A 24,366-nucleotide genomic window follows, 5' to 3' on the forward strand; every position below is an offset into this window, starting at 1 on the left:
TGGCAACATAAAAAAACCATGTTATAAAAGACTTAAAATGTTATTAATTAGAAAAAAAAATATCCATTTTTTTACGTTTACTCATTTTACAATACCCAAATCCTAAAGGGAAAAAACATTTAAACGTAGACCCTCCTCTGCATCAAGCATACGCATTTTTGCTTTCTTTTTCCTCCCATTTTTTAATGATGGATCAAGCTGAGCGTCAATAACGCTCAAACTTTTCAATTTCAATAGCATAATAATTTACAAGTGCAGATGGTTGCGTGTGGGAGAGGATCCACCGAGGAAAAATAACATTAGAACATACAAGTGAAGATGTCACTGTCCAAGGCAGAACTTTGATCGGAGGTTGTCTAGAATCTCTGCATACTCAATTGGTGTTGCCTCACTTTTGAACACTTCATCCCAGATCTTGCGTATGTCTGCACACAAAATATAACCAACTTAATCAATCAGATTCAAACTCCTGGCAACGAAAACCATTAGTTCCAAATAGCAAGTACCACCATAAGAAACTCAGCAACCAACAAGATATACTCCATGATTTATTAGGGTTAGTTACTACTACCACAGACCCTAATATTACTTTCTCTCGTTTATTTTATCTACATTTTCTTGGTTTAGGGGGGAGACCAGATGTTAAAACAATAGACTATAATCATTGACGCATTAACAACTACTTTTGGCTTATCCCCCACAAACCATCATAAGTTGTCTGATTAAAGTTACAGAATTTTCTACTGCTTTTACAATACAATGAAATGGGTTAACCTTTACTTTATCCTGCTGAAAAGGCATTACACATTTTGTATCTTCGTTCCTTTCTTCTCTACTTTAAACTAGAGACCATTATTCTCTGCCTACGCACTTATCTTTCCAATTTTTTCTACCTTGTTTATGTCCTGAGAACTTTAAACTTCAATAGATTTCGGAAGGCGTGGCAAAAGAAACATTTAGAATGTTTTTTACTGTTATAAAGAATACGTACCATCCTTATTTGTTGATGAGAGGCACATTACAATCATGTCAAATCTTGGAACTTTGATCAAATACTCCATATAACTGACAACCAGATCCATGTCCTCACTGCCAAGAGAGAAAATTCACTATCACAATTAAAGCTCACAAAGGAGTCAAAACAATAAAATATTTTTTCCTTTTGTAGATGACTACTTACGTGAAAAAAGATGAGAGACACTTGATGATGTCAACAAGTACGGTAGAAGATAAAGCATTTTTGAATATTTTCGGTAATTCGCGGGGAGATATAGCCTAACATACAAAAAAAGTTTATTACAACATGAAGCAGAGCACTGAGCACCACAAATTTAAGCATAAAATGGCACCTCTTGTTAATAATTCAATGCCAAATATGCTAGATATTGACAATATAATCAAGTTAAAAATGAACCAGAAAAAGTTGTACACCTTTAATAGACGAGCCTGCAGAGCAAGATCACCTGAAAATGATCTCCATGAGACCTCAAACTGGTACGCAGTGGTTGGTGGTGTTATGTTTTTAGCAGCTTCAGCCATGGCTCTAGAAGCAGCACGAGAAGCAAGCTGTTGAACAGATGCTTTCATTTCGGGCTTAATAATTCTGTGATTTCTCTGTTAAGAAAAAAATAAGAAAACAAATTCATGAAAAATTGGAATACAAAAAGGAATATGCAGTTATGCAAAATTACTAACATCAAAATTCCAGAAGCACAAAAAATGTAAATATACTCACACACAAGTCGTAGAGGTAAAACCTAAATAGCAATTGAAACCGAACCATGCTTGGATACAACATTTAAAAGCCTCAAAACTCTAAATGCTATTTTATTTTTATTATTTACTGAGAATAAAAATAAAGTAGCAAAATTACAGAGTGGTGTACTAACAAATATCCAAAAGAATAGAATGTGGATAATTCATATTTAAATAAGAACTCGTGAAGAACATAAAAACATTCTTTTTTAAGGATAAGAAAGAATAAATGTTGCTTCCAAAAGGACTAGGATATGCTGTGGAACTAGATTACTTGACAAAAAGGAAGGATTTTAGGATATTTAACCTGCTCCAAACTGTTACTTGCACTCAAACCTTTCCTAGAATCATCACCTCCTTGTGCTTGAGGCCTTTTTCTGGTTATTGTGTCTCTGCTATCGACCTCCTCTGTTATAAGTGATTCTTTAACAGGTATTTGCTGCTCATTAACCTGTCAAAAACATAGCTAAACTTTAGGGTGAACTACATTTGCATGAAAAGCACAAACAGAGTACTATTTAACACTCTCATCCATAAACATGACGATATATCTTGAAATGTGATATTGACAACTCTAATGTTTTCTACCTTTTTATGATTAATTTCAGCTGGACCGGACTTTTGAGTACCATGTGAAATGGGGTGGATGCTACCTCCGTTAACTTTTTCCTCTGACTTTCCCACTTTTTGAGTTCCCTGTACAGTGCTTCTCATAGCTCCTGATGCTTTCTGAAGAATATCCTGGATAGAGATTTAAAAAAAGAAAGAAAAAACATTAATCTATGCAGCAGAGAACCTACAGTGGGAAATATACACAACCAAAGTAGCCAATAAATGACAGTGCTGTAAATCCTAGTCTCTGATCCATACTCTCTTTCTATAACTAACTTTCCCTCGCTACCTTCATGCGTTTGAATATGCAGACATTATCAACCAGATGTTTGGTACTGACTACATGAACTGGCCATAATATGCCCTCACAAACATTAATATATGCAGCAGAGAACCTACAGTGGGAATATACACAAAACCAAAGTAGCTAATAGATGACAGTGCTGTAAATCCTAGTGTCTGATCCATACTCTCTTTCTATAACTAACTTTCCCTCTCTACCTTCATGCGTTTGAATATGCAGACATTATCAACCAAATGTCGGGTACTGACTACATGAACTGGCCATGCACTCACAAACAGCAGTCTTTGAAACTTACTATTTTCAATCAATGATTTATGTCAGTAGTGGGAAACGGTTATATTATATCTACTCATAGATTTTCAAGCAGCTATATTTTCTTTTCAAGAAAACTTGTCATCTACATTCTTAACGATTTCAATTTTTGAATCTCCATTCACAAATCACTATTGTCAAGTATAGCATCCCAGAATTCTATCTCTGAAGTCTCGTTAGACATCATAATTCCTTGATCTGTCCTGATTTTAGTAAATAAAAGGCCCTGCCATTTTACAACCTTACTTCAAGGCATCGATTCATTTGATTTTATGCTATGTCAACTACTACTAAACATACTTTTCTTGTCTGCTGTTAAGTGCCAGTATATAAACTGGTTATAGGTTATGTACAGCAAGTTCAAAACTAATATTTCCATGACTTACATAGGCACTCCTTAGTGTATGTAAATTAAAAATAGTAAGTCATCTAACAATACTGGAATTAGTGATGTACTTACTTTCTCATACAAAGATTTAGCATCGGCATACTGTTTCTTGATTTCTTGATTGTTTGGTTCCAACCTCAAAGCAAATTCAGCATCTGCGATTTAGCAAATTTGAGACCCAACGAATTCAAAATCATGTGGTTAATGGATAAGTGCAATATTCAAGTATAAACACACCTTCCATTGATTCTTTAATTTTCCCAAGTTCTTTTCTAGCTGTTGCTCTTCGTGAATATGCTTTTATGTAACGATCATCAAGATCTAAGGCCTCTGTGCAGTCATCCTCAGCCTCTTGGAATCTACTGACACAAAATAGATGAGGAGGAAAACACAATAACTTCAGAAAATGCAGTTCCTTTCAAGAGAATCAGTGAGTCGATAGACCCAATAACAATTCACAATTGTTGGAAAGTTAACTTTATTTTATTTAAAATTCAAGTATTGATAAAATAAACCCCTTTTGAATATTTTGATGAGTGAAGCAGACAGAGAATCAGTGAGTTGATAGACCCAATAGCGATTCACAATAATTGTAAAATTAACTTTCTTTTACTTCAAATTCAAATATTAAATACGTAATGTAAGCTTACCTTCTGAGCTTGATATTGGCCATTGCCCTATTTGCATATGCTACAGCTGTTGGTGATAGGGCAATGCTCCTTGAATAGCAGTCTCTAGCTTCCTTAAATTTCTTCTGCTTGAAAAACTCATTACCCTGTAAGATACAGAGAGATTAAATAATCAGCATCACGCAGGACAGCACCACTAAAATCAATATATAATATCTCAACATATCAATCCCAAACCCGTCATCCCGAGACTGAAACAGAGGGAAATGAAAAAAAATAAAATTTACCAGATCTTTCTCAGAAGCAGCATCAGGAACATCTTCAGGAACAAAACTACCATGCAACCGATTCAAAGGATCACTAATTTTTGATAAATCGTACAATCCTGGAGAATTTCCTGCACGATCAAAAGATTTAGTATCTGCTTTTGCTGCCTTATCCACGCCCACAGATCCAGTAAGTCGAGAAGACGAAGCTTTTGGGAATTGCTGTCAGAATATCACACATCACGGATGCATTAATTCCTCCACACATACACAAGCACAAACAAATTTAGGATATGCAACATAAGAAAAATCATGGCGGTCCTTTCCTTGTTGTAAGACCATTTAAGTACAAGAGAGCATGGAAAATAAAGAGAACCTAGAACAGAAATTACGCTTCCAACATTCCACAACAAGATAACTCGTCATCGTAATTCAGCTTCATTTGAATAAAAGGTGCAAACTTCCGCCTAGTTATCTGAACCCATCTTTCGAGCTATAAAATTAATTATTTTCGTTTATAAATGTCCATTGTTTTCAGACAGCATATTCAGAGTTCACATTCCCTTTGTACCCCAAGTATGTAAACCACGAAATGTAACCCATTAACAAACCTCCTCATAAAAGAACAAAATCTCCATAAGTTAGAAAACAGTATCACTGAATTCTACCACTTGATAAAAAAGACGAAGTAGTCAAACAAGGTAAAACAAAAGTCTCGGTTCTTCAAGATACATGTACATTCATATTCCATCCACCACAACAAAAACAATAATAAAGAGGAAATAAACAGTGAATAACAAAGAGCCGAATTTAAGAATCATAATGCTTGTAGAAGTATACTCAAAGTTCACAGTTGGACGATGATAGAAAATTTTGAAGGTTAACATAAAATTACCAACATTTTCCTTTTGTGACTTCACTGTTTGTGTTTTATCTTTTCTAGAAAGTTCCCAATCCTGCAAGTCGTTCAGGAATCCCTGGAAATCCTATTAAATGCGACAACGAAAACGTTGTGAAAAATAAAACTGAAATTAGAAAAAAAGAATATATGAAAAATGCCAAAACGGCACCGTGACGAAGCTACTATACCATGCTGAGCTGATGAAAAACCCTTTACGCGACCCAGTAGACGAAGCAAGAACACTGTATTATTCTATTATACAACGACGAAGACGAAGTGGTAAGTGACTATTTCGAAGAAGAACTTTCGCGAGTTAAAATCACTATGGGCCGGCCCATCCGCCTAAACTTTTTAGGGTGTTTCACCATGCACCTCCAAAATTTTTAATTTTAACTTAATCAATATTTTTTTAATTTTTTCTCTAGAATTCTACACTCCTTTAATGGTTTTTAACACAGATTTTAAAATTATTTTTATAAATTTTTTAAATTTAAAATTTCAAAATGATCTAATTTAATTTAAAATTTTGATATTATTTAACATTCGTTTATATTTTAATAGTTATTAAAATATAATTTCTACTATTATAATAGTTATATTAAAAAATAAAAACAAAAGTAATTAAAATAAAAGTAGCAATAATAAATATTTAAAAAAATTGTTTAAAAATACTATAAATAATATTAAAATTTTAAATTAAATTAAATAATTATTAAACTTTAAATAAAAACAACTCTTAAAAAGTTTGTTTATCGGAATCCGTTAACATATTTTAATAGATTTTTATATAGATAAATAAAGCTTTTTACAATTTAGTTCTTTTATTTAAAATTTAATAACTATTAAATTTAATTTAATATTTTAATATAATTTAATATATTAAATCAAATTTTATATAACTAATTTTTATTTTTATTATTACTATTTTTATTTTTATTTTTTTTAATATAGTTATTATTTAATATAAATCATATTTTAATAATTATTAAACTATAAAAATATATTAAATAATATTAGAATTTTAATTAAATTAAATAAATATGAAACTTTAATTAAAAAACAAAATTTTTAAAAAAATAGTTTATTGAATATCAAAATTCGATAAATAAATCTTTTTAAAATTTTGTTTTTTATTTAAAATTTAATAATTATTTAATTTTAATTTAATAATTAATATAATTTAATATATTTAAATATATTAAATCAGATTTTATATTATTATCATTTTTTTATTTTTTTACTTTCATTATTACTATTTTTATTCTAATTTTTTTATTTTCTGTTTTTAATATAACTATTATAATAATAGAAATTATATTTTAATAATTATTAAAATATAAATTTATATTAAATAATATTGAAATTTTAAATTAAATTAGATTATTATTAAATTTTAAATCTAAAAATGAAATTTAAGAAATTTATGAAATGGGTTTCAAAATCAGTACAGATTTCAAAATTAAAGGAGTGCAGAGTTACTTTAACAAGGAAGAGAAAAAAATTAGAAGAATGCAGAATAACTTTATCAAAAAAGAAGAAAAAATTAAAAAAATATTAATTAAGGTTAAAATTGGAATTGGAAGTGTGAGATTGGAGGTATAGGATGAAACACCAACTTTTTAGTTGCTGGGGCAGTTTGTGGGCTAACTTTTTCTGAGGCCCAAACCTTTATCTTCTAAAATCAAAGATTTAGAAAAATTAAATACTTTAATCTGTGAATATCCTTATTTGTATTTTTTTCTTCATTCATTATCTTCATATCTAGGAAATTTAAAAATTCTTGGCAGAAAATCTTTATCCAATAAAAAAGATACAGTATTTTTTCTTCATCTATTTTCACCGATAACTTAACTATTTAAGAAATTAAAAATTTTATAAGATCAACTTTTATTTGCGATTAACGTGGAGTAAATATCTAATTTATCTTAAGAGTGAGATGTTTTAATCTATTAGATAATATATTTGAATATTTTTCATTTATTATATTTTTATTCTTACTTATTAATTTGTGACATGATATGTTATTTTTTTTATTAAGTTAATATCTGAAATTGATAAGAAATAAGGAGGAGAATGATTGAAATAGAAGGGATGGTCCTACAGTAGTCATTCGTCAGTGGTCAGTAGTCAGTGGTCTTTTCAACATCATTTCTCCTTTCCTTTCAATTCAACGCTTTATTCAATAATATGAATCTCCTTTTTTTCATTTTGACACCTCACTCTTTCTTTACTTTCACCTTTTTTATTCTGCTGCCCCCTCATTCACCCACTCAATCTTAAAATCAATCTTCACTCACACATTCAATCAGTCACTCACCACTCACTCTTTTCACTCTTTTCTTTCTTTCTTTCACTCAAATCATGTCAATCTTTTTTATTTATACCAATTATTATTTCTTTTTCTTGCTTTTTAAAACTATTCACCTTTCTTTTTCTCATAAAACATTCTTCTTACTTGTTAAACTAACATCTTCAAATTACTTACTAAAATAATACAACAATATATATTCAATACACGATAAAACAAACTTTTCGTTTGGCTGAAGGAAATAAAAAATGTAAAGTCTTATCTCAACTATGCGATGATATAATAAATGGTTTAATAAAATTTTATAAAGTTCATGAGAAGTACGGTAGGATTGGATTGATATCACATATTTAAAAAATTTGTTTAATTGATATAAAGTAAAGATTATCAAAATGTTCCTAATGTAAAATAATAATTGTTAATGTTATATTTAATTGTAAAAATGTTTATTATGAGTAAAAAATTAAAATTAATTATTAAAATTTTTAAATGTAAAAAATTTATTTCAAAATTTTTAAAAATTGCACGGGTGTTATTCTTTAAATATTTTTTAAAATATTTTCAGGTTTTATTCTTTCAACAGGAATATTTTAAAAATATATTATTTTTACATGTAAAAATTTTAAAGAATTAGATGAAAATATTAACTGCTTATGGTAAATAAAAATATAATTTACACACTAAAATATTTATCTTGAATATTAAATAACTCAAATATTAGTAATTAATTAATTTATTGTGATATTTAATATAATATAATTTATATATTTAAGCGTTTCTATTTCAATATTATAATGTTTTTTTATAGATAAAAATTTTGAACTCAACTATTTCTTTTGAATCCAAAACAAATTATCTAGAAAGACCGCACCGCTACCGAGTCCAAAAGTTAAAAGAAGTGTTTTGGTTCTTCAAGTCCAACCACCCTCATTCAAAATCTTCTCAACTCAACGACCACACCTTTATCCAATCCTGTTCTCCATGGCTTCTCGCCGCCGATCGCCACGACGTCAAGGAAGACATATCGCATATTTTCTGCGGCATGATCAACTTCCTCACTCTGCTGCCGTCCTCATCTTCTGCTTTTTCTTCTTCCTCCGTTGATCCCTCCTCCTCTTCCTCACATGTTCTGATCGAAATCCAGAACGATCTTGTGGAAATCGGCGAAAGCTTCAAGAACTCTTGTTAATTTCCACGAACAAACTCGTCACCGGAATCTCCATGTTCGTTTCTTACCAGTTGTAGTCTGATCAGCAACAAAGTAACGACAGTGTCTGGTATTTTAGATATAATTGAGGGCAAATATGACATTTGTATATAAATAATCTTCGAAACATAGTGAGACGGGTAAATTAACCTTATCTCGCAAATCACTGCATTTTCATCTTCGTAAATCCACAGAAACAAACAAAAAAATTTCGTAAATCGTCACTCGCAATTTCTCCTGAATAGTATTTTCAGCTCATGTGAATACAGCATAAGAGTCCGATAACGGGTGGTACAATATGTCTACACAAATCTCGTTAGGATAAGTGAACTTTAAGTTTAACTCAACCCTACAAAATCGACATGTAAGATAAGATTTGCACCTACTTGTATATTATAAATTAACGTTATCTCTAATCGATGTGGGACCTCTAACACTTATTTCTAATTAATACTCTACCAATTTTCAGATGAAAGAATTTACATTATAATGACAATACATTTCATGTCTCATAAGTTATGAATATTGTTTTGATGGTAATAGGTTCCAGATTATCTATCTCAAAAATTAAGTTATAAATAAACTTCAAATCGTTGTACAATACAAGTTTTTGTTCTTTTTCTCTTTAGATTGTATGAGAATTACCTTCAAAAGTATTTTGATACTTAAGTTAATAAATCACTATTCAGCAAGCAGAGTTAATTCTTGACAATGCAATAAAAACAATCACCTACCTTTTTACCTTAAATCTATATTTATAAGTTTCGGAATGAGTTTTTAAGTAACATTGACTTAATAACTACCTAAGAGTTGATAACCATACTTTACTCGTAAACATACTTAATTTGTAAGTTTGACCAATATTAGGAGAATTATCGGTCAATGACTTTTATTATTAATCTCCCAGTTTCTAAGAGCTGCTTCTGGATGTCAAGGTTGATCGCCCCGTCAACTGCTGACCGGGCAATCATACGGTCAAACCCCTCAAGTTCAAGCATGGGAAAGGGCAGTCATTCCATGCGATTAGTATTAGTGGTGCTTAAGACCATTAAGTGTCCACCGCCTGGGAATCCCTGAACAATTGGCATAAAATGACTATTAGAAAAATAGGGAGTAACACTTCATAGTTCACGCCTGGTAGAATCTCTAGGGTCACGTACCTTGGACCGTAGAATTTTGGTTCGATCCAGTGGCCAATATCATTCAAGGGAAAGGGGTTGGTTCACCATAAATAGGGGTGGGTCTTCCCTATCGCTTCACTATTTTTCTCGACCTTCTCTGCCAACCGAGTGTTCATATTCTTTTTAAGTAATAATGTAGACTATCAACTTGTTTTTGTGTCTCTTTTGCATCTCCAACATCTGCTACTGCAAAACTCAAATCATTTTCATCGGGTCTTGGTGATTTTCTTGTCTTCCTTACACCGTGTTGCTCACATTCCTTGTGGTCACCGTTGGGCTGTTACTTTCAATATTCTTGGACTTCACGGTGGGTGTCAAAATGTTTCGGTAGTGGGGTTAATATCAACTCTTTTGCACACTAAGCTCCAAAATGCCCTACAATCCAAGTCTTCGCTCCTTTCCTCCTTTAGACTATGCAAGGTTACTTGTGAAAGGTACTCTGATGCTTAAGTTAGTAGATAATCGTTCGGTAAGCAGAGTTAATTATCGACACTGTAATAAATATAATCACCTACATCCTTACCTTAAATATATAGGTTTTGGATCTGACTTTTAATTAACATCAATCTAATTACGATCCAAGAATTGATAAACATAGTTTACCTGTAAACATATTTAATTTGTAAGTTTGATCAATATTAGCAAAATTATCAATCGATCAATGACTTTTATTAATGACCATTCGATTTCTAAGAATTATATGTGAATGTGAAGGTTGACTGTCCAGTCAACTACTCATCAATCTATCATTACAAATATCTTATATAATTATTTTTTTCAATGTCTTATACTGTGAGTTTAAGTTCTTAATGATATGATATCTTTAGTGTTAGATTTTAATATTTTTTAACACACGTTCTTTGTGATAATTATTTTTTTCAATGTCTTTAATATTTTTTTTCTCATCAACAAATATATAATATTTTGTCAATAACAATTATGATTTCATTTTGAATTTTAACCGAAAAGGCTTTTAGTGAGATTAATTAGGATTATTGTTTTATTAGAGGTATATATTTGAGTTGAACTTCACAATTGAAATAATTTTGGTTTGTGACTGGTTTTAGATAAGAATTTATATAATTAAAATGTTATGAATTTGAAAGAGTTAATCTTTGATGTAAAAATAACTTGCTTTAATCATTGTTGTTTTTGGCATATAACATTTGAATAGAGTTAATCATTCGAACAATGCTTAAACACGAATATTTAATATTATGGTTGAATATTACTCAAGCCATATAGCTTCTTGCTCAAGTCATAATTTACAATTTTAGAAACAAAGAGGTTGAATATCTTCCTTTAGAACTTGAGTTATTCGAGTGACAAGAGAAGAGTTATAGGATTTTTCTCTCTTCTAAAGTTCAGTGCTAAAGTGTTATGAGAGTTACTGAAGTTGTAGTTTCACAACTTGCACGAAAAGGAGTAAGTAATCATCTTCTGTTACAAACGGAAGGTCGTTTAAGAAAAATGATCTCGTCTAAACAAATATCTATATACTAAGACGTATATTTTGTTATTTAATGATTTTTTTACTTATCAAATATTTATATTATGATGAATTGTTTGTTTCGATACGTTCATGATAAAATAAAATTGCAATTGAGATATGTGATGACTAGATTGGTTGAGATCCATAATGGAAATCTTCCTTAGTTTATGGTATTAAATATTAGAACACATTAGCAAAAGTTAATTTAACTTCACTAACAGTCTAAATGATTAATTTATTATTGTATGTAATAATTGTATTATGCTTTCCACTTCATAATTATATATATATAAAGTTCATATATTATATATAAAATGTGAAATGTCAAGAGATATAATTATATTGTATGCATGTGATTTAAGTTTGTTTATTTTATTGTCGTAAATTGTTGAAGATCATAGCTGATATAGAAGAATATTTATTAAAAGAAAAGAGTGTATAAAAGTGATATAATAATAAAATGAAAATAGTAAATTAGTTTGGATTAGGAGGGACATTAGAGGACAGAAAGGAGCAGCATCGCGCGGAAAGCACGGGGGAAGATTTATGTTGTTTGAAAGTGTAAGGCCCACAATAGTTGCATCTAAGATCTTTCGTACCACGACCCTGTCGCTCCAATGCTACTACTATACTATCATCTCCTAACTACTGTTTTTCTGTCCTCTGCACTTATGTCTCACTATTATTACCACTGCAATTAATATATTAAATCTTATATATCTATTGCATGTATTGCGCCACTACGTCCTACCTACTGTTTAAGTTGACGCACTCATAACTATCAGATCTTTTTACTTTCTTTAACAAACACTTATAATAAAACACTTGTCTATTCAAAATATATTTACACCACAAAAAATGAAAAAAAATAATTGAGAAAAATAAACATTTTTATTTTTATTTATAAATAATAATAATAATAATAACTTCTCTATTATTTTTAAAATATTTCGTTATGATTTTAGAACCTTATTTTATGTAGGATATTACTCGCTTTATGTTTGGGCAGGCCCTACCCACAGACAAGACCACATGAGAAAATAGTCGCAGTGAACGGAGAGCAGCTATTTTGGTTTAAGCTATACAAGTACATGATATTTGTTTCCCACAAAACTTTCAGAAACAAAGGATCAAAGAATCCTTTGTTTAACAACTCAATACACCAAATCAAACTCCAAGAATCCTTCAGTTCAGACAATATGTAAAGGTCATTTAGGAAAAAAAAGCTACTGTTAGCCATTATATATATATATATATATATATATATATATATATATATATATATATATATATATATATATATATATATATATATATATATGTATATATATATATATGTTTCAGTAGGGATATGGAGACCAAGATTCGAACCTAACAACTCTTGGAGCGCTTCTTCTCTGTACTGCTTTCACTGTGCTGTTTCTCTCTTTCTTCTCTGCTTTTCTGAGTAAAGATGGTCTGGGTACCTGCAAAGGCACTCCGACGCTCAAGTCAGAAAGAGATATGATCAATCAGATTAGGAGTAATCTTTCTTAATTTTCTATATGGGAAAAACGTACCTTTTTTTCTCTTGTGTTTTGTATATTTAAAACAGTAAAAACAAACTGTTACCTGAAAATCCGGACAGTTACCGAAGTGGACTGTGTAGAAGTTGTAACTGCTAGATTGTGTGTTGATACTGAGTCAATTGCTTCTGTGATCCACGGCGTTGGTTAGCTAACATGTGTAACTGCTTATCTGTAACCGCTAAACCGTATGCTAAAATATCGCACGCCGCATGTCGATCGTTCTGTGTGTCGACATGGATAGGCGACATGTTGTATGAGCGCTTCGTGTCGCGACATACTATTTTGGTTGTCGAGCACCAAGTGGTCGACGACAATGTGCAACAGTGATCATACGACATTAGGACATTCACGACATCTGTCGTCAGGTCGCCTGGGTTACCGGTCGACCGTTGTAGGATAAGGCATCCTATAGTACAATATATAATATTAAACTTTGTTTTTCTCTGATAAATTTTATTCATTTCATTGCATTATTAATTAGGGTTGATATAAAATAGGTTCCAACTTTTTTACTTAACCTTCCCATTAGTTTCAATTTGGCTGAAAAAATATATCTTATTTAATTTAAGTTTAATTAACTTCAATTCACTAAATCTTGTAGGTTATAAATAAATTTCATTTGGGTTGGATTGGAGTTGACGCATAACTTATTACTAACATCCCTTTATCTTTTTTTATTCTAATTATGCTTTGAATGATTTTAATTCTTGTTTTGATCCTAGGTACATCAATCCTAAGGGTGATGACACTAATAAAATCATATTTTTTCACTGAACTCAACTTTCCTTTTTCTTTCAAGAAAAAAAGAAAATACTATGGAATCTTTTATCTTCCCTTATCTGTTCTAATTATTCTTTTATGCTTCTTTATGCTAACAATGGTTGCAGCTAATAGTGCCACAACTATGATCACACGTCGCATAACTTTCTATAAAATAACCATAAAGAAAGAAAGTCAAAACAAAGAAAGCTGAAGGACGAAAAGACTTGCAAAAGCGAAGGAAACAAAGGACAAAGACTTGCAAGAGCGAAGGAAACAAAGGGCAATGAATTTTCCTTCCCTAGACTCCTCTTACAGATGCACAAGGATAAACATCCAATATCAGAAAGTCTGCCTAAGACGACAACACATACAAAGTTTGTCTAGGATGACAACATATACAAAGTCTGCCTAACCTTTCTAAGATGACAACACATACAAAGTCTACTTACGATTTGTAGCACATACAAAACATGCCTAACTTGACAATACAACCAAAGCCTGCCTAAAACGACAACACATATAAAGTCTGGTTAAATAGCAACACAAAAAAGAACTTGCCTACAACTGGAGTACAAGCCTACCTAAGATGGTAGCATATACATAAAGCATGCCTGAAATGACAACACATGCAAGGTCTATCTCAAATGGCAACACATACAAAATCTACCTAAGACAACAACACATAAAAATCATGCTCAAATAGCACCACAAAGCTTGTTTCATAGCAACACAAAACCTACTTAAACAACAACACAAAACTTGCCTAAGACGACACCTACATTAATATGTTGACTACCACACGGTAAAATAACCACCTACAGTTGTAACAACTCAACCCATTTGCGTTGATAAGTTGACTACAACTTGACCAAAAGGTCAGTTACAATTACAACAAGTTTATTCCACCTATCAATCAAATTTATGAGTTTGAAGGGCTTGTGCACTTTCCTAACCTAACAAATATGCTCAAGATCACAACTCAATTAGAATCATTCAACATTATTGGCCTACACTGACTAAATAATATTAACAAAGATATTTATTGATTTTTCTACCACATATATTAACAAAATATATGGTCAAATATAGGTAGTTTGATTATAAGATATACTAATATCATAAGTATTCTTTTATACCATATACCAACATACATATGATTAATTTGGTTAAATGGTATATTATTTCTATCTTATTTTATCACATATATGGTAAGTTTTTATTATCTATTGATTTTTTTATACTCCCTATTTTATAACATATTTCATAGACTTAGAAACCCTATAAATACACATGGTATTTTCTTAGGAAGGACAACTCAATTCATACTCACTACTTTCATAAATCTTAATAATTTCTTATTGATTTGAGCATGAAAGAGTCTTTTGTAGGTGGATCTTCTTCCTCTATTTCAGTCATCAAGAGTATTTAAGCCACCACCTAGATCTTGTCACCTGTCCAAAGATCCACACTCTACATTCCGGTAAGAACAATGCTTAATATATTTATTTACCTAATTATACGCGTTGATACTTTGATTTTTGCATACTATCTTTATAATATCATTTGCTTAATGAAATAGGTGAACACATGCTAAGAATAGGTGGATCGAGAAAATCTACTTTGATTGTACTACAATAAATATATGTGAAATAAGTTAAATGAAAAACACACATCCTTAAGTAAACCAACTCACCTAACATATCAATTATGGTGGGCCAAGTCAACACGTAGATATGTCTTTTGACGATGGTTAAATCTGACATTTTACTATTACATATGAGTCGTCATTGAAACCACCTCTGTTAAAAATCATGGCCAACCAATGATGATTTGGTCACCAATTGTCATTTTCCCTCAAACCACGAAGACTCTCATGTATCGTTGTCATTCAATGTCTTAAGCTTAAGAAATGCAAAAAAAAATCACAAAATTAAAAAACACGATGGTTTTGGCTATAATTGTTACTGAATAAGTTATATAACGACACTTTTGACTATAATTGTTGTTAAAAGTGGTGTTTTTTTATTTAAATACAACGTTTACAATTTTGTCATACTATAAACTTGTCACACAATTCACACATTTAGATAATTCAAAATATTCAAACAACTAGTTTAAATGATTTAAGGATCTCAAAAATTAAACAAATAACTAACTAATATATATAAAAATATTACAAAATAACTTTAACTCAATCTACTCTATATTCTTATATCTAAGAAGGAAATATTTTTTGTGTGCATTGAATGTGATTTATTTCTTATAATTATATACTTTCTGGACATGTTGTGTATAGGAATGACAAGATAAATGTGATAGTCTATGTTGTTGAGAGTGTTGGTTTGGAACTTGGGGATGGTGAATTCGAACCTTGGTTAGAATAAAAGTTTCTTTTTTTAAGGTAACTTGATGGTGATAAGTCTTTCTTGTTTTCTGATGTGATCATGATGTGATTGATGGAATTTGAAGGGTTTAATTGTCTGTTTTAAGTCAAGCCCTAACAAATTTACTTTTGATATCATTCCAAGAGGTCTCTTACCTATGAAAATATCTTATGTATATATAAATTCATTTTCATCTTTTATTTTATCTGATGTGAAACTTGTTTGTATCCAACATAACTGTGGAGAATTGAAGACGTGATGTTTTAAGTTTAATTTGTGTTGTTTCTAGAAGATGGGTGTTTTTAAAGTTAAAAATTGAGTTGTCTGTAATTGGAACCGTATTGTTTAAATATGTTGTAAGATTTGTATCGTGCTAATTGGTTTTGAATCTTGCTGTTTAGGCTTTGAACCGTGCTAATTGTTTAAGTTTAATCTTGCTGTTTAAAGTTTGAACAATGATGTTTTAAGTTGAATCTCTGATGATTTTTTTAAAGTTGAATACGAAGTGGAGATTTGTCATGGAATTTCTAACCTTGACTGAGTTATTTTTGTTGTTTACCGGGGCTGTTTTTGAATATGGCCGAATTTGAATTTGTGCATTAGGAAAGTCTATTTATTATCCACACTCCAAACTAGCCTTTACATAAAGAGTCATGCTATAAAGATATCATGTCTTTTAATTTATAACTTACGAAGCTTTTTCTAGAAATGTCAATTCATGACGTATAGTATGACCATGATTGAACATTACTTCTTGCATATCACTAGCATTTCTTTCCAAACAGTCATCAATAAAAATATTACAATATAAAATCATCCGTTGTGTAATAGTTAAATTTTATTGTAAAAATATTACTGTGTTTATAAACACAGTATAAAGATAAATTGATCATAAAAAATTAAATTTTTGTATTTTTATTAAAAAAGAAAAGAGGGTCATTATTGTAAATTGCATGTTTTAGCAAAATAAAGGCGACTCTCTGTACCTTATCTAAGGCTAACTAGTGGAACACTCAGGTTTTTAAGCTTGACCCAGCCTATATCATAGCCTACGTGGGTCAACCTTGGAAATTTACGTGGGTCAACTATAACTTTAAAAAATAAACTATTACAATATTCTATATTTCTATAACTTGTAGTATATTTCAATATTCTATCATATATTGTGATTCTTTTTTAATAAATATAAAATAATCCCAAAAAAATTCCATGAAATTATAATTAGGTAAAATAATTTGCACACAACAAGAATAATTAAAATTTTTCTTGAGAAACTAATCAATCCTCATACCTTTAGATAAAGACAATACTAAATTCTATTAATAAATAATTAAATATAGATAAGTTACCAAATGCTATTACACATAACAAAAGGTAAATTGAAGAAATGCATAAGCATTGAAGAAGAAAGGATTATTTCCTAAATTTACATGAACCTTATTAGCCATCCCAACAATTGATCCTAGGATGAAGCATGGTTAGCACTTGCAGGCCCTCCAAGAGTCAAAACCAAGCCTTGAAGGTCACTCCTCATTTGATGCTCTTTGGCTAAAGATGCAGAAGTAGGGCCTCTCATGATTGCTGATGATGCTTGAGCTACCACAGGTTGCCTGAAGCCATGGCAGGGCTCTGTTGCTTGCTGCGAATCCCTCACATCATTTGAGTTCATAAATGGCTGAGTGGAGGGAAATGAACGTGATAAACAACAGTTTGGCTCAACACATGTAGACAATACTGTAGCACCCTGTTCAGACACATCAATTTCTTTGGTACATACTTTGTACTATACGTAGTATAAATAGGAATCGGGTTCAGAAGCTTACTGGTGCAAATAAGACTCCTCTGAAAACTCTTCCATTAACTACTGCAGTCATGAGTAAACCTGAATCAAAGGCTCCATCAACTTTTCCCCGAACTTCAGCACCGATCTAGGATGCAATAGCCAAAGTGAAATCACCATTAACTAAGAATAACAAAAGAAAAGGTCCAAAATTTGAAAGTCAAGGACCCACCAGGTGTTGAGTGTGTCGAGGTACTTTTCTATCATCATCAATGTGAACATACTGCTCTTGTTTAGGTTGATGTTTCATGGGATGGACACTTCTTTGTGTGAGATTCTTAAAAAATGTGGTGTTGCTTGAGTCATTGTCGAGCTGGCAATAGCTTGGACTTTTATTGATCTGTTTGAACCATGGATACCTCTGAGAATCCATGATGGAAACATTAGCTTTTTGAGCTGGGGTCTGTTCTTGATCAGATTGAGAAGGAGATGAATGCTGGGACAGTGAAAGAGAATGTTCTTCTTGTTCTGATTCAACATCCCACGCCTTTGCCACACCAATTCTCTTCCTCTTGTGTTGTGAACTGCCTGCATGGAATCACAACTTTCGCTCAGTGAATCCTTCACTCTACTTTTGCACGTAGTAGTGCAGAAATTATTATCATGCAACTATAGTTTTCAAGCTACGAGTTAATCAAATGTCACTTGTAAATTAGTCAGAACTGTATAATCGTGTTTAAAATTTCTTAACCCACCTGAATCGATGTTACAAGGTTGTACTCTATCCAACACAACTTCATTAGCCCATTTTCCTATGGCTTCCATATGGTTCTCCGTGCATGGAGTTGTCTGCTTTAAAACACAATGTTAGTAACTAAACCATCATATGAACAAGAACTTGAAACAACATAGCAACATGAGCTTCTGTACCGAGTTGGTATCAGCTCCTCTAGGTATGATCCTCTTTTCTTGATTCCAATAAGTTCCAAAAACTTTGCACATGGAGATGTTGTAACGTCCATTTGGATGCTCTGCTCCAAGCTGCAACACTAGCAGCTCGTTCAAAGGACGTTCATCTTCCCCACACCTGTGAGATATCAGAAAGAAAATCTCACTCGCACAGTTGGAAATAGAAAAGAAAATAGGAATTGTCACTTCACATTTATTAAATTGAAGTAAATGCAAACCAACCAACCCGCCATATATGGCAATATCCATGTCTGCCACAACAGCTGTGTGAGAAAATCGCCCCTGTGGCGGTTGACCACGAAAATCAAGCTGAGCCCACGAACAGGTGCATATGTCAAACACCCATATGTCATTGTAATAACGTTTATCTCCCACCCCTCCAATGATGTAGACCTGTAAATCATAAAATTTTCATCTTTTGTCAACAGTATGGTGCAGGGTTTTTTACTTATCACATCAAAGTTAAGAATTGTTCACCCTAGTGCAGCATTCTCTTATAAGTTGAATTTTGAACTAACTTGTTAAGTACATATTGAGTAAAAGCCAAGTTGCAAAGTAACTAAACATCATCACAGCAGATAAAATTGAAATGAAGTCAGAGCTGAAAACTGATGCAATGTAAAAGAACTTGCCTTTGTACCAATGCTCACAGCAGCATGACCTGCCCTGACTCCTGGAGAAGATCCTTGAATTTTCAACTGTGATCAAAATGAAGAAAAGCCTTTTGTTTTAAGTCCCCGAAACATGATCTTTAGTCATTCAGTTGCACACCAACAAAACAAACTATGAGAGAGGAGAGAAAACCATACCCTTGACCAAGTCATTGTGTCCATGTCAAGCACATTAACATCGCCCTGATACTGATCACCACAGTCTCCACCATACACAAAAAGCCTGTTCCCGATTGCAAGAGTGCTGTGACTGTCCCTAGGGACAGGCAAATCGCCTTTTACCTGAGGAGAAGTCCACCTCATGGTTCGAAGGTCTAGAACATGCAAATCATTTAAATAGTTTCCGTCACCTTCACCACTGCCACCAAAAATCACTACTCTTTCATCACCAACTAGAGTAGCTGTGTGACTTTCCCTTGGTGAAGGAGGAGTCCCTTCACATTTAGGACGAATCCACTCTTTGGTAACAAGGTCCAATATATGAGTGTCATTCACCTTCTTTAACCCATTGGTGCCACCGAAAACTATCATTTTATGCCCTACAAGAACAGCACCATGGCTATCTCTAGGACCTGGCTTTTCACCCGTGGTCCCAAGCTTGCTCCAATTCATTTTCACAAGGTCCAAACACAGAACATCTCCGAAATGTAGCCCTCCACAACAGCCCTGGAATGAGTACACACCCAACAATTTGTTATTCGGAAACAAATTTAAAGCAAACATTTGATAATCAGAGGTTAATTATGCTTAACAAGTTAAACTGACAGTTCTACAATGATTAAATTATTCATCTCAAGAGGCTAATCAAATAATTAAGAGGGTCTCAGGTTACCAAGATATGTATGTAATCCCTTTTCTGGTGCATGTTTTATAAGCTGAGAAACATAACGCAAGGAGGAGAAAAACGAAATGTGTACATAGTTATATTAAGAAAGCACAAAGTTTATTGTCTCCCGAACTTGTATTGTCTAGCTAATTAGAGAAAGAAAAACGAATTCAGTCAATTGTCACAGAGAAATATAAGCAACAAGAGAAATTAGGAAAAAACTAAAATTCAGAGATGAAAGTGTTTTGGTTATTAACTAAAGATAGCTATGAAGTAGGAAAGGTGAGAAAGAAGTACTAGAAACTTATGAAATTAATGAGTACATCACAAAAGTGTAAATTCCCAGCAGTGAAGAAGACATTACAACACATCTCTTAAATAGCAGAGCTCCAAAAAGGTAAGACTAATGAGAAATTCAGACACCATAAATGAGGCCAACCCAGTAACAAGCATCATGAACAACTCAGAAGTTAATACCAGGAACTGCATAAAAAAAGAAAAAAAGCATTCATTCTGAATAAAATACAAGGGATTTTACTACTCATACCCCAAAGACATACATAAGCCCCCCAGAGAAACAAGCAGAGTGCCCCCATCTTTCAGAAGGATTATAACCCAAAACCTTTGGATACAACCACATTGCTTTCTTCTTGGCTGTTTCAGCAACCAAAGACTCCATCTTTCTATGAATGTGTGTGTGTGAGGGGTGTGGTGACTGAGTAAGTTTATGCTTTGAAGTAAGACTTAAACACAGTGCTTGACAAAGAGGAAGAAAGAGGAAGAGGAAGAGGATAGGAGCAGAGAAAGAGAGAGTCAAAAGAAGACATGAACAAGCCAAGTGATGTATCAACTATCAATGTCAATGGACATGAAAAGATGGGCGCTTTCAAGTCCAAATCACTGGCAACCAACAGCAACAGATGGTTGTTGTGAAAAGAACATTATTTTTCTCTCACCCTTCTCATTTAACATTATCATTTTTTCTTGTAAAGGTTACATCACTCACATACATATATGTAGTCTGGTAATCTATAACAGTGAAATAAATAAATGAAGAAAGCTGATTCCTAACATTGACGTAATGGAATCAACATGCATGATATAATCATACACAGACACCTCTGTCATATGATACTATAAACATACATAAATTCTCTCCTTAATTGGTTGGATAAGCTTCATCAACATTAATTAGTGGTGTAATATCATGGAATGTCACTGTTGAAGAGAAAAAGACACTACTTTTAAAATGAAGTTAGTAGCTAGTTTTCTTCTTGTATCCATTACAAAATTATTTATTTGCTGAGTATTTTCTGCTCTTAAATAGAACAATTTAAAAAAAAATTGTTTAGAGTGTAGTTTGTTGCTTTTGATAGTTTGTAAAGATGAAAATGATGAAGTGTGGGGGCATAGGGTTGTTGGGAATGGCAAGAAGGTGTTTTGGGTTTGAGGTGTTTGAGACATGATAACATAGCAAGGTTTGACAGACAGGGAATTGGGAAAGCACTCTTAACTTGGTTTCCTAAACAAACATCATAAATAATGTGATTTATAGGGATTGATGGCTTTAATTTAATTGTTTTTCTCTATGTTTCATGGTCTCTCTCTTATCCAAGTCCCATGTGGGGGTGTAGATCTAGAAATGTCTATTTTCAATGTTGTTTGGGAAAGTGAGGTGCTTTGTTTCTTGGTGTAATTCCTTGTTTTGGGAAATGGAATGGTGTTATAAGTTGGTTACCCCTAAAAGATCCAATTTTTATTTTAAACTTTTTAATCTGGTTTATAAGACAAAATTCACACTCATGTCCATCTCCTCAACTAGAATAAGCTCATTTTTTTTATTATACTGGAACCCTAACTTGTGCCAATTATATTTGAATATAGATTTTGTGCAAAATTTATGTAAAAGAGATAAATAAGAATTAGAGATAGTAAAGTATGAAATAAAACTTTGAGTAATTTAGATATTGGTTATATTGTCAAGGAAAATCATGAGAAGAAGAAAGGTAGAAAAAAATGTTATATTTTTGTGGAAATAATAATATCCCCATTGTTGAGAGTCTTACGACAAGACCTTCTTATGATATTTTTTTTAAGGTAGTATATCCGTGATACATAATCTTTAAAACTCCTTCTTATAAATTTTTATTTTGTATTATGTTAAATAAAAGTCAATTTAATTATTATAATTAAATATTAACTTAATATATACATGAGAAAAATTTAATGGTATAATAAGATAGACATAATACTTCTGTTTTGTTCTGGTCAGTCTCTAATATCACACTTATATCTTGTAAGGCTGTCAAAACGGGTAATCCGACCTGCCTCATCACGGGCTGGTCACTTAATGAGTCAATCCAACCCGACTCACCACGGGTTGGAGGGTTAAACGGGTTGGCTCACTGACTTATTTAATTATAAGTTTTTTAAAATAAAAAAATTAAATTTTTTTAATTCAAATTTAAATAAACGTCATGTTAAATTCCAGAGACAATTCAAAATAAAAAAAAAAGTATCATACAATCCAAACATAATTCAAAAATATGTACAAAAGGCGAACAAATAAGATTTTAACATTGATAGTTTTTGTATCACTTGTGCATTTATAATGTCAGAGTCTTGAATAGATAAATCTATAATATTTTACTCTCTTGAAACATCTTCTTTTTTATCACCATCTACAGTATAATAAAAAAAATATTAACTATTAACATTGAAACACAACACAAAAATAATAAATAATTAAATTAAATTAGGTGGATTGATGAGCCAACCTAGCTCACCACGGATTCAACCCGATGAATTGAGTTAAAAACTAGCCCGAATAAAAAAGTTACATTCTTTTCAAACTCAACCCGACTTAAATCCGTTGTGAGCCGGGTTGACTCGTGAATTACAATCAATTTTGACATCACTAATATCTTGTTTGAATGAAATCATAAAATAACGAGAAGGGTGAAAAATGTTATTGTCTTTTATTTTAATGTTATTTTTAATTTATTTACTATTATTGTGCTAGAAAAACTTAAAAATTAATAAAATGTCAAGTCATTGATTATTACCTGTATAGAAAGTTAAAGACATTTATATATTAATATTTTGTTTCTTTTCTTAGGTGTATTCATAGTTAACTTTTCTTGTATGGAATTAAATAAGGTAGAGAGTTATTTATCTTTTCAAATTAAGTAACTGTTAATTTTAAAACAATTATTTTTCTTAAAAACTTTCATATCTTATATAATATTTAATTCAGAAATTTAACTCTGTTCTTAAAACTAGTGTATTGAACACGCAACTAAAAACAAAGAAAAGAAAGCGGGTGATTAGATTACCAATAAAATTCAAACTGTAACTAAACCAATGCCTTGAGAGTCAAAGTCTTATAATTCATAGTAACTTGAGCTCACCAAAATTTCACTTTTTATTTATTTATTTATTTACTCCACATGACAACTATTGTTATTTCATTACCACACTAAGCATAAATTAATATTATGTTTTATATGATTTAATATAAAATTTTCAATTTTTTATGTTAAAAAAATAATGTTCAACATGGTAAAAATTTGATTAAATTGGTGATTGATTCCATTCTTGGAGAAAGGGACCCATGGATGACGGATATTTGCGTCCACTGATGCCATATGTTCTTCCTTCTCACACGCAAATAATAGTCTAAGTCTAACTCACCGGAGTAAACACGGCACTTCAAAAATCCAAATTGAAAACCTAAACAAATTTGGGCCTTATGTTAATCAAGCTACAAAGCCCATTTAGGTTTAAGATTAAGAACTGTTTTTTTCTCATAAGGTTTTTATTTTATAATAACAAATGTTTGTCTTTATTTGTTTTGAAGGAACTTATTTCCATTTCTGATGGATAATTATAGACATCAAATCATGAGTGTTTCTGAACACAAGAATTGTTTTTGGTTTTCAGACGAGTGTCTGTCAATCATTTCCATTTTCCATGGAAAGAGGTTGAAATATTGCAGTTGTTTAATAAAAGGGAACAGTAAACACTGGAATGCACCTTTTTCGTTCTCAAT

General features: G+C 31.5%; 2 protein-coding genes across 5 annotated transcripts; both read right to left on the reverse strand.

Annotated features, from left to right (window-relative positions):
- LOC108325034 (uncharacterized) lies at positions 1–5,490 on the reverse strand. Of its 4 annotated transcripts, none has more exons than XM_017558013.2 (12): positions 5,356–5,490; positions 5,166–5,252; positions 4,288–4,488; positions 4,022–4,146; positions 3,609–3,730; positions 3,444–3,526; positions 2,344–2,496; positions 2,063–2,206; positions 1,432–1,614; positions 1,181–1,275; positions 992–1,089; positions 1–425 (listed from the first exon to the last, which is right to left on the reverse strand). In XM_017558013.2, the coding sequence occupies exons 1-12, from the start codon at positions 5,356–5,358 to the stop codon at positions 322–324; spliced, it is 1,398 nt and encodes a 465-aa protein (XP_017413502.1). In that variant the 5' UTR covers positions 5,359–5,490; the 3' UTR covers positions 1–321. The 4 variants fall into 4 exon arrangements, with proteins under 4 accessions (XP_017413502.1, XP_052731521.1, XP_052731523.1 ...); XM_052875561.1 differs by having other exon boundaries at positions 3,609–3,733; XM_052875563.1 differs by having other exon boundaries at positions 3,609–3,733; positions 4,288–4,397; positions 5,162–5,252.
- An 11,909-nt stretch (positions 5,491–17,399) lies between these two features.
- On the reverse strand, positions 17,400–21,429 carry LOC108325457 (acyl-CoA-binding domain-containing protein 4). The gene is made up of 9 exons (XM_017558535.2): positions 20,863–21,429; positions 19,628–20,155; positions 19,451–19,516; positions 19,045–19,211; positions 18,780–18,936; positions 18,605–18,698; positions 18,082–18,437; positions 17,893–17,997; positions 17,400–17,813 (listed from the first exon to the last, which is right to left on the reverse strand). Exons 1-9 carry the CDS (start codon positions 20,992–20,994, stop codon positions 17,532–17,534), a joined length of 1,887 nt encoding a protein of 628 aa, XP_017414024.1. The 5' UTR covers positions 20,995–21,429; the 3' UTR covers positions 17,400–17,531.
- Positions 21,430–24,366: the final 2,937 nt, after the last annotated feature.

This window comes from Vigna angularis, chromosome 3, assembly GCF_016808095.1.
Source record: "Vigna angularis cultivar LongXiaoDou No.4 chromosome 3, ASM1680809v1, whole genome shotgun sequence".
Taxonomy (NCBI): Eukaryota; Viridiplantae; Streptophyta; class Magnoliopsida; order Fabales; family Fabaceae; genus Vigna; species Vigna angularis.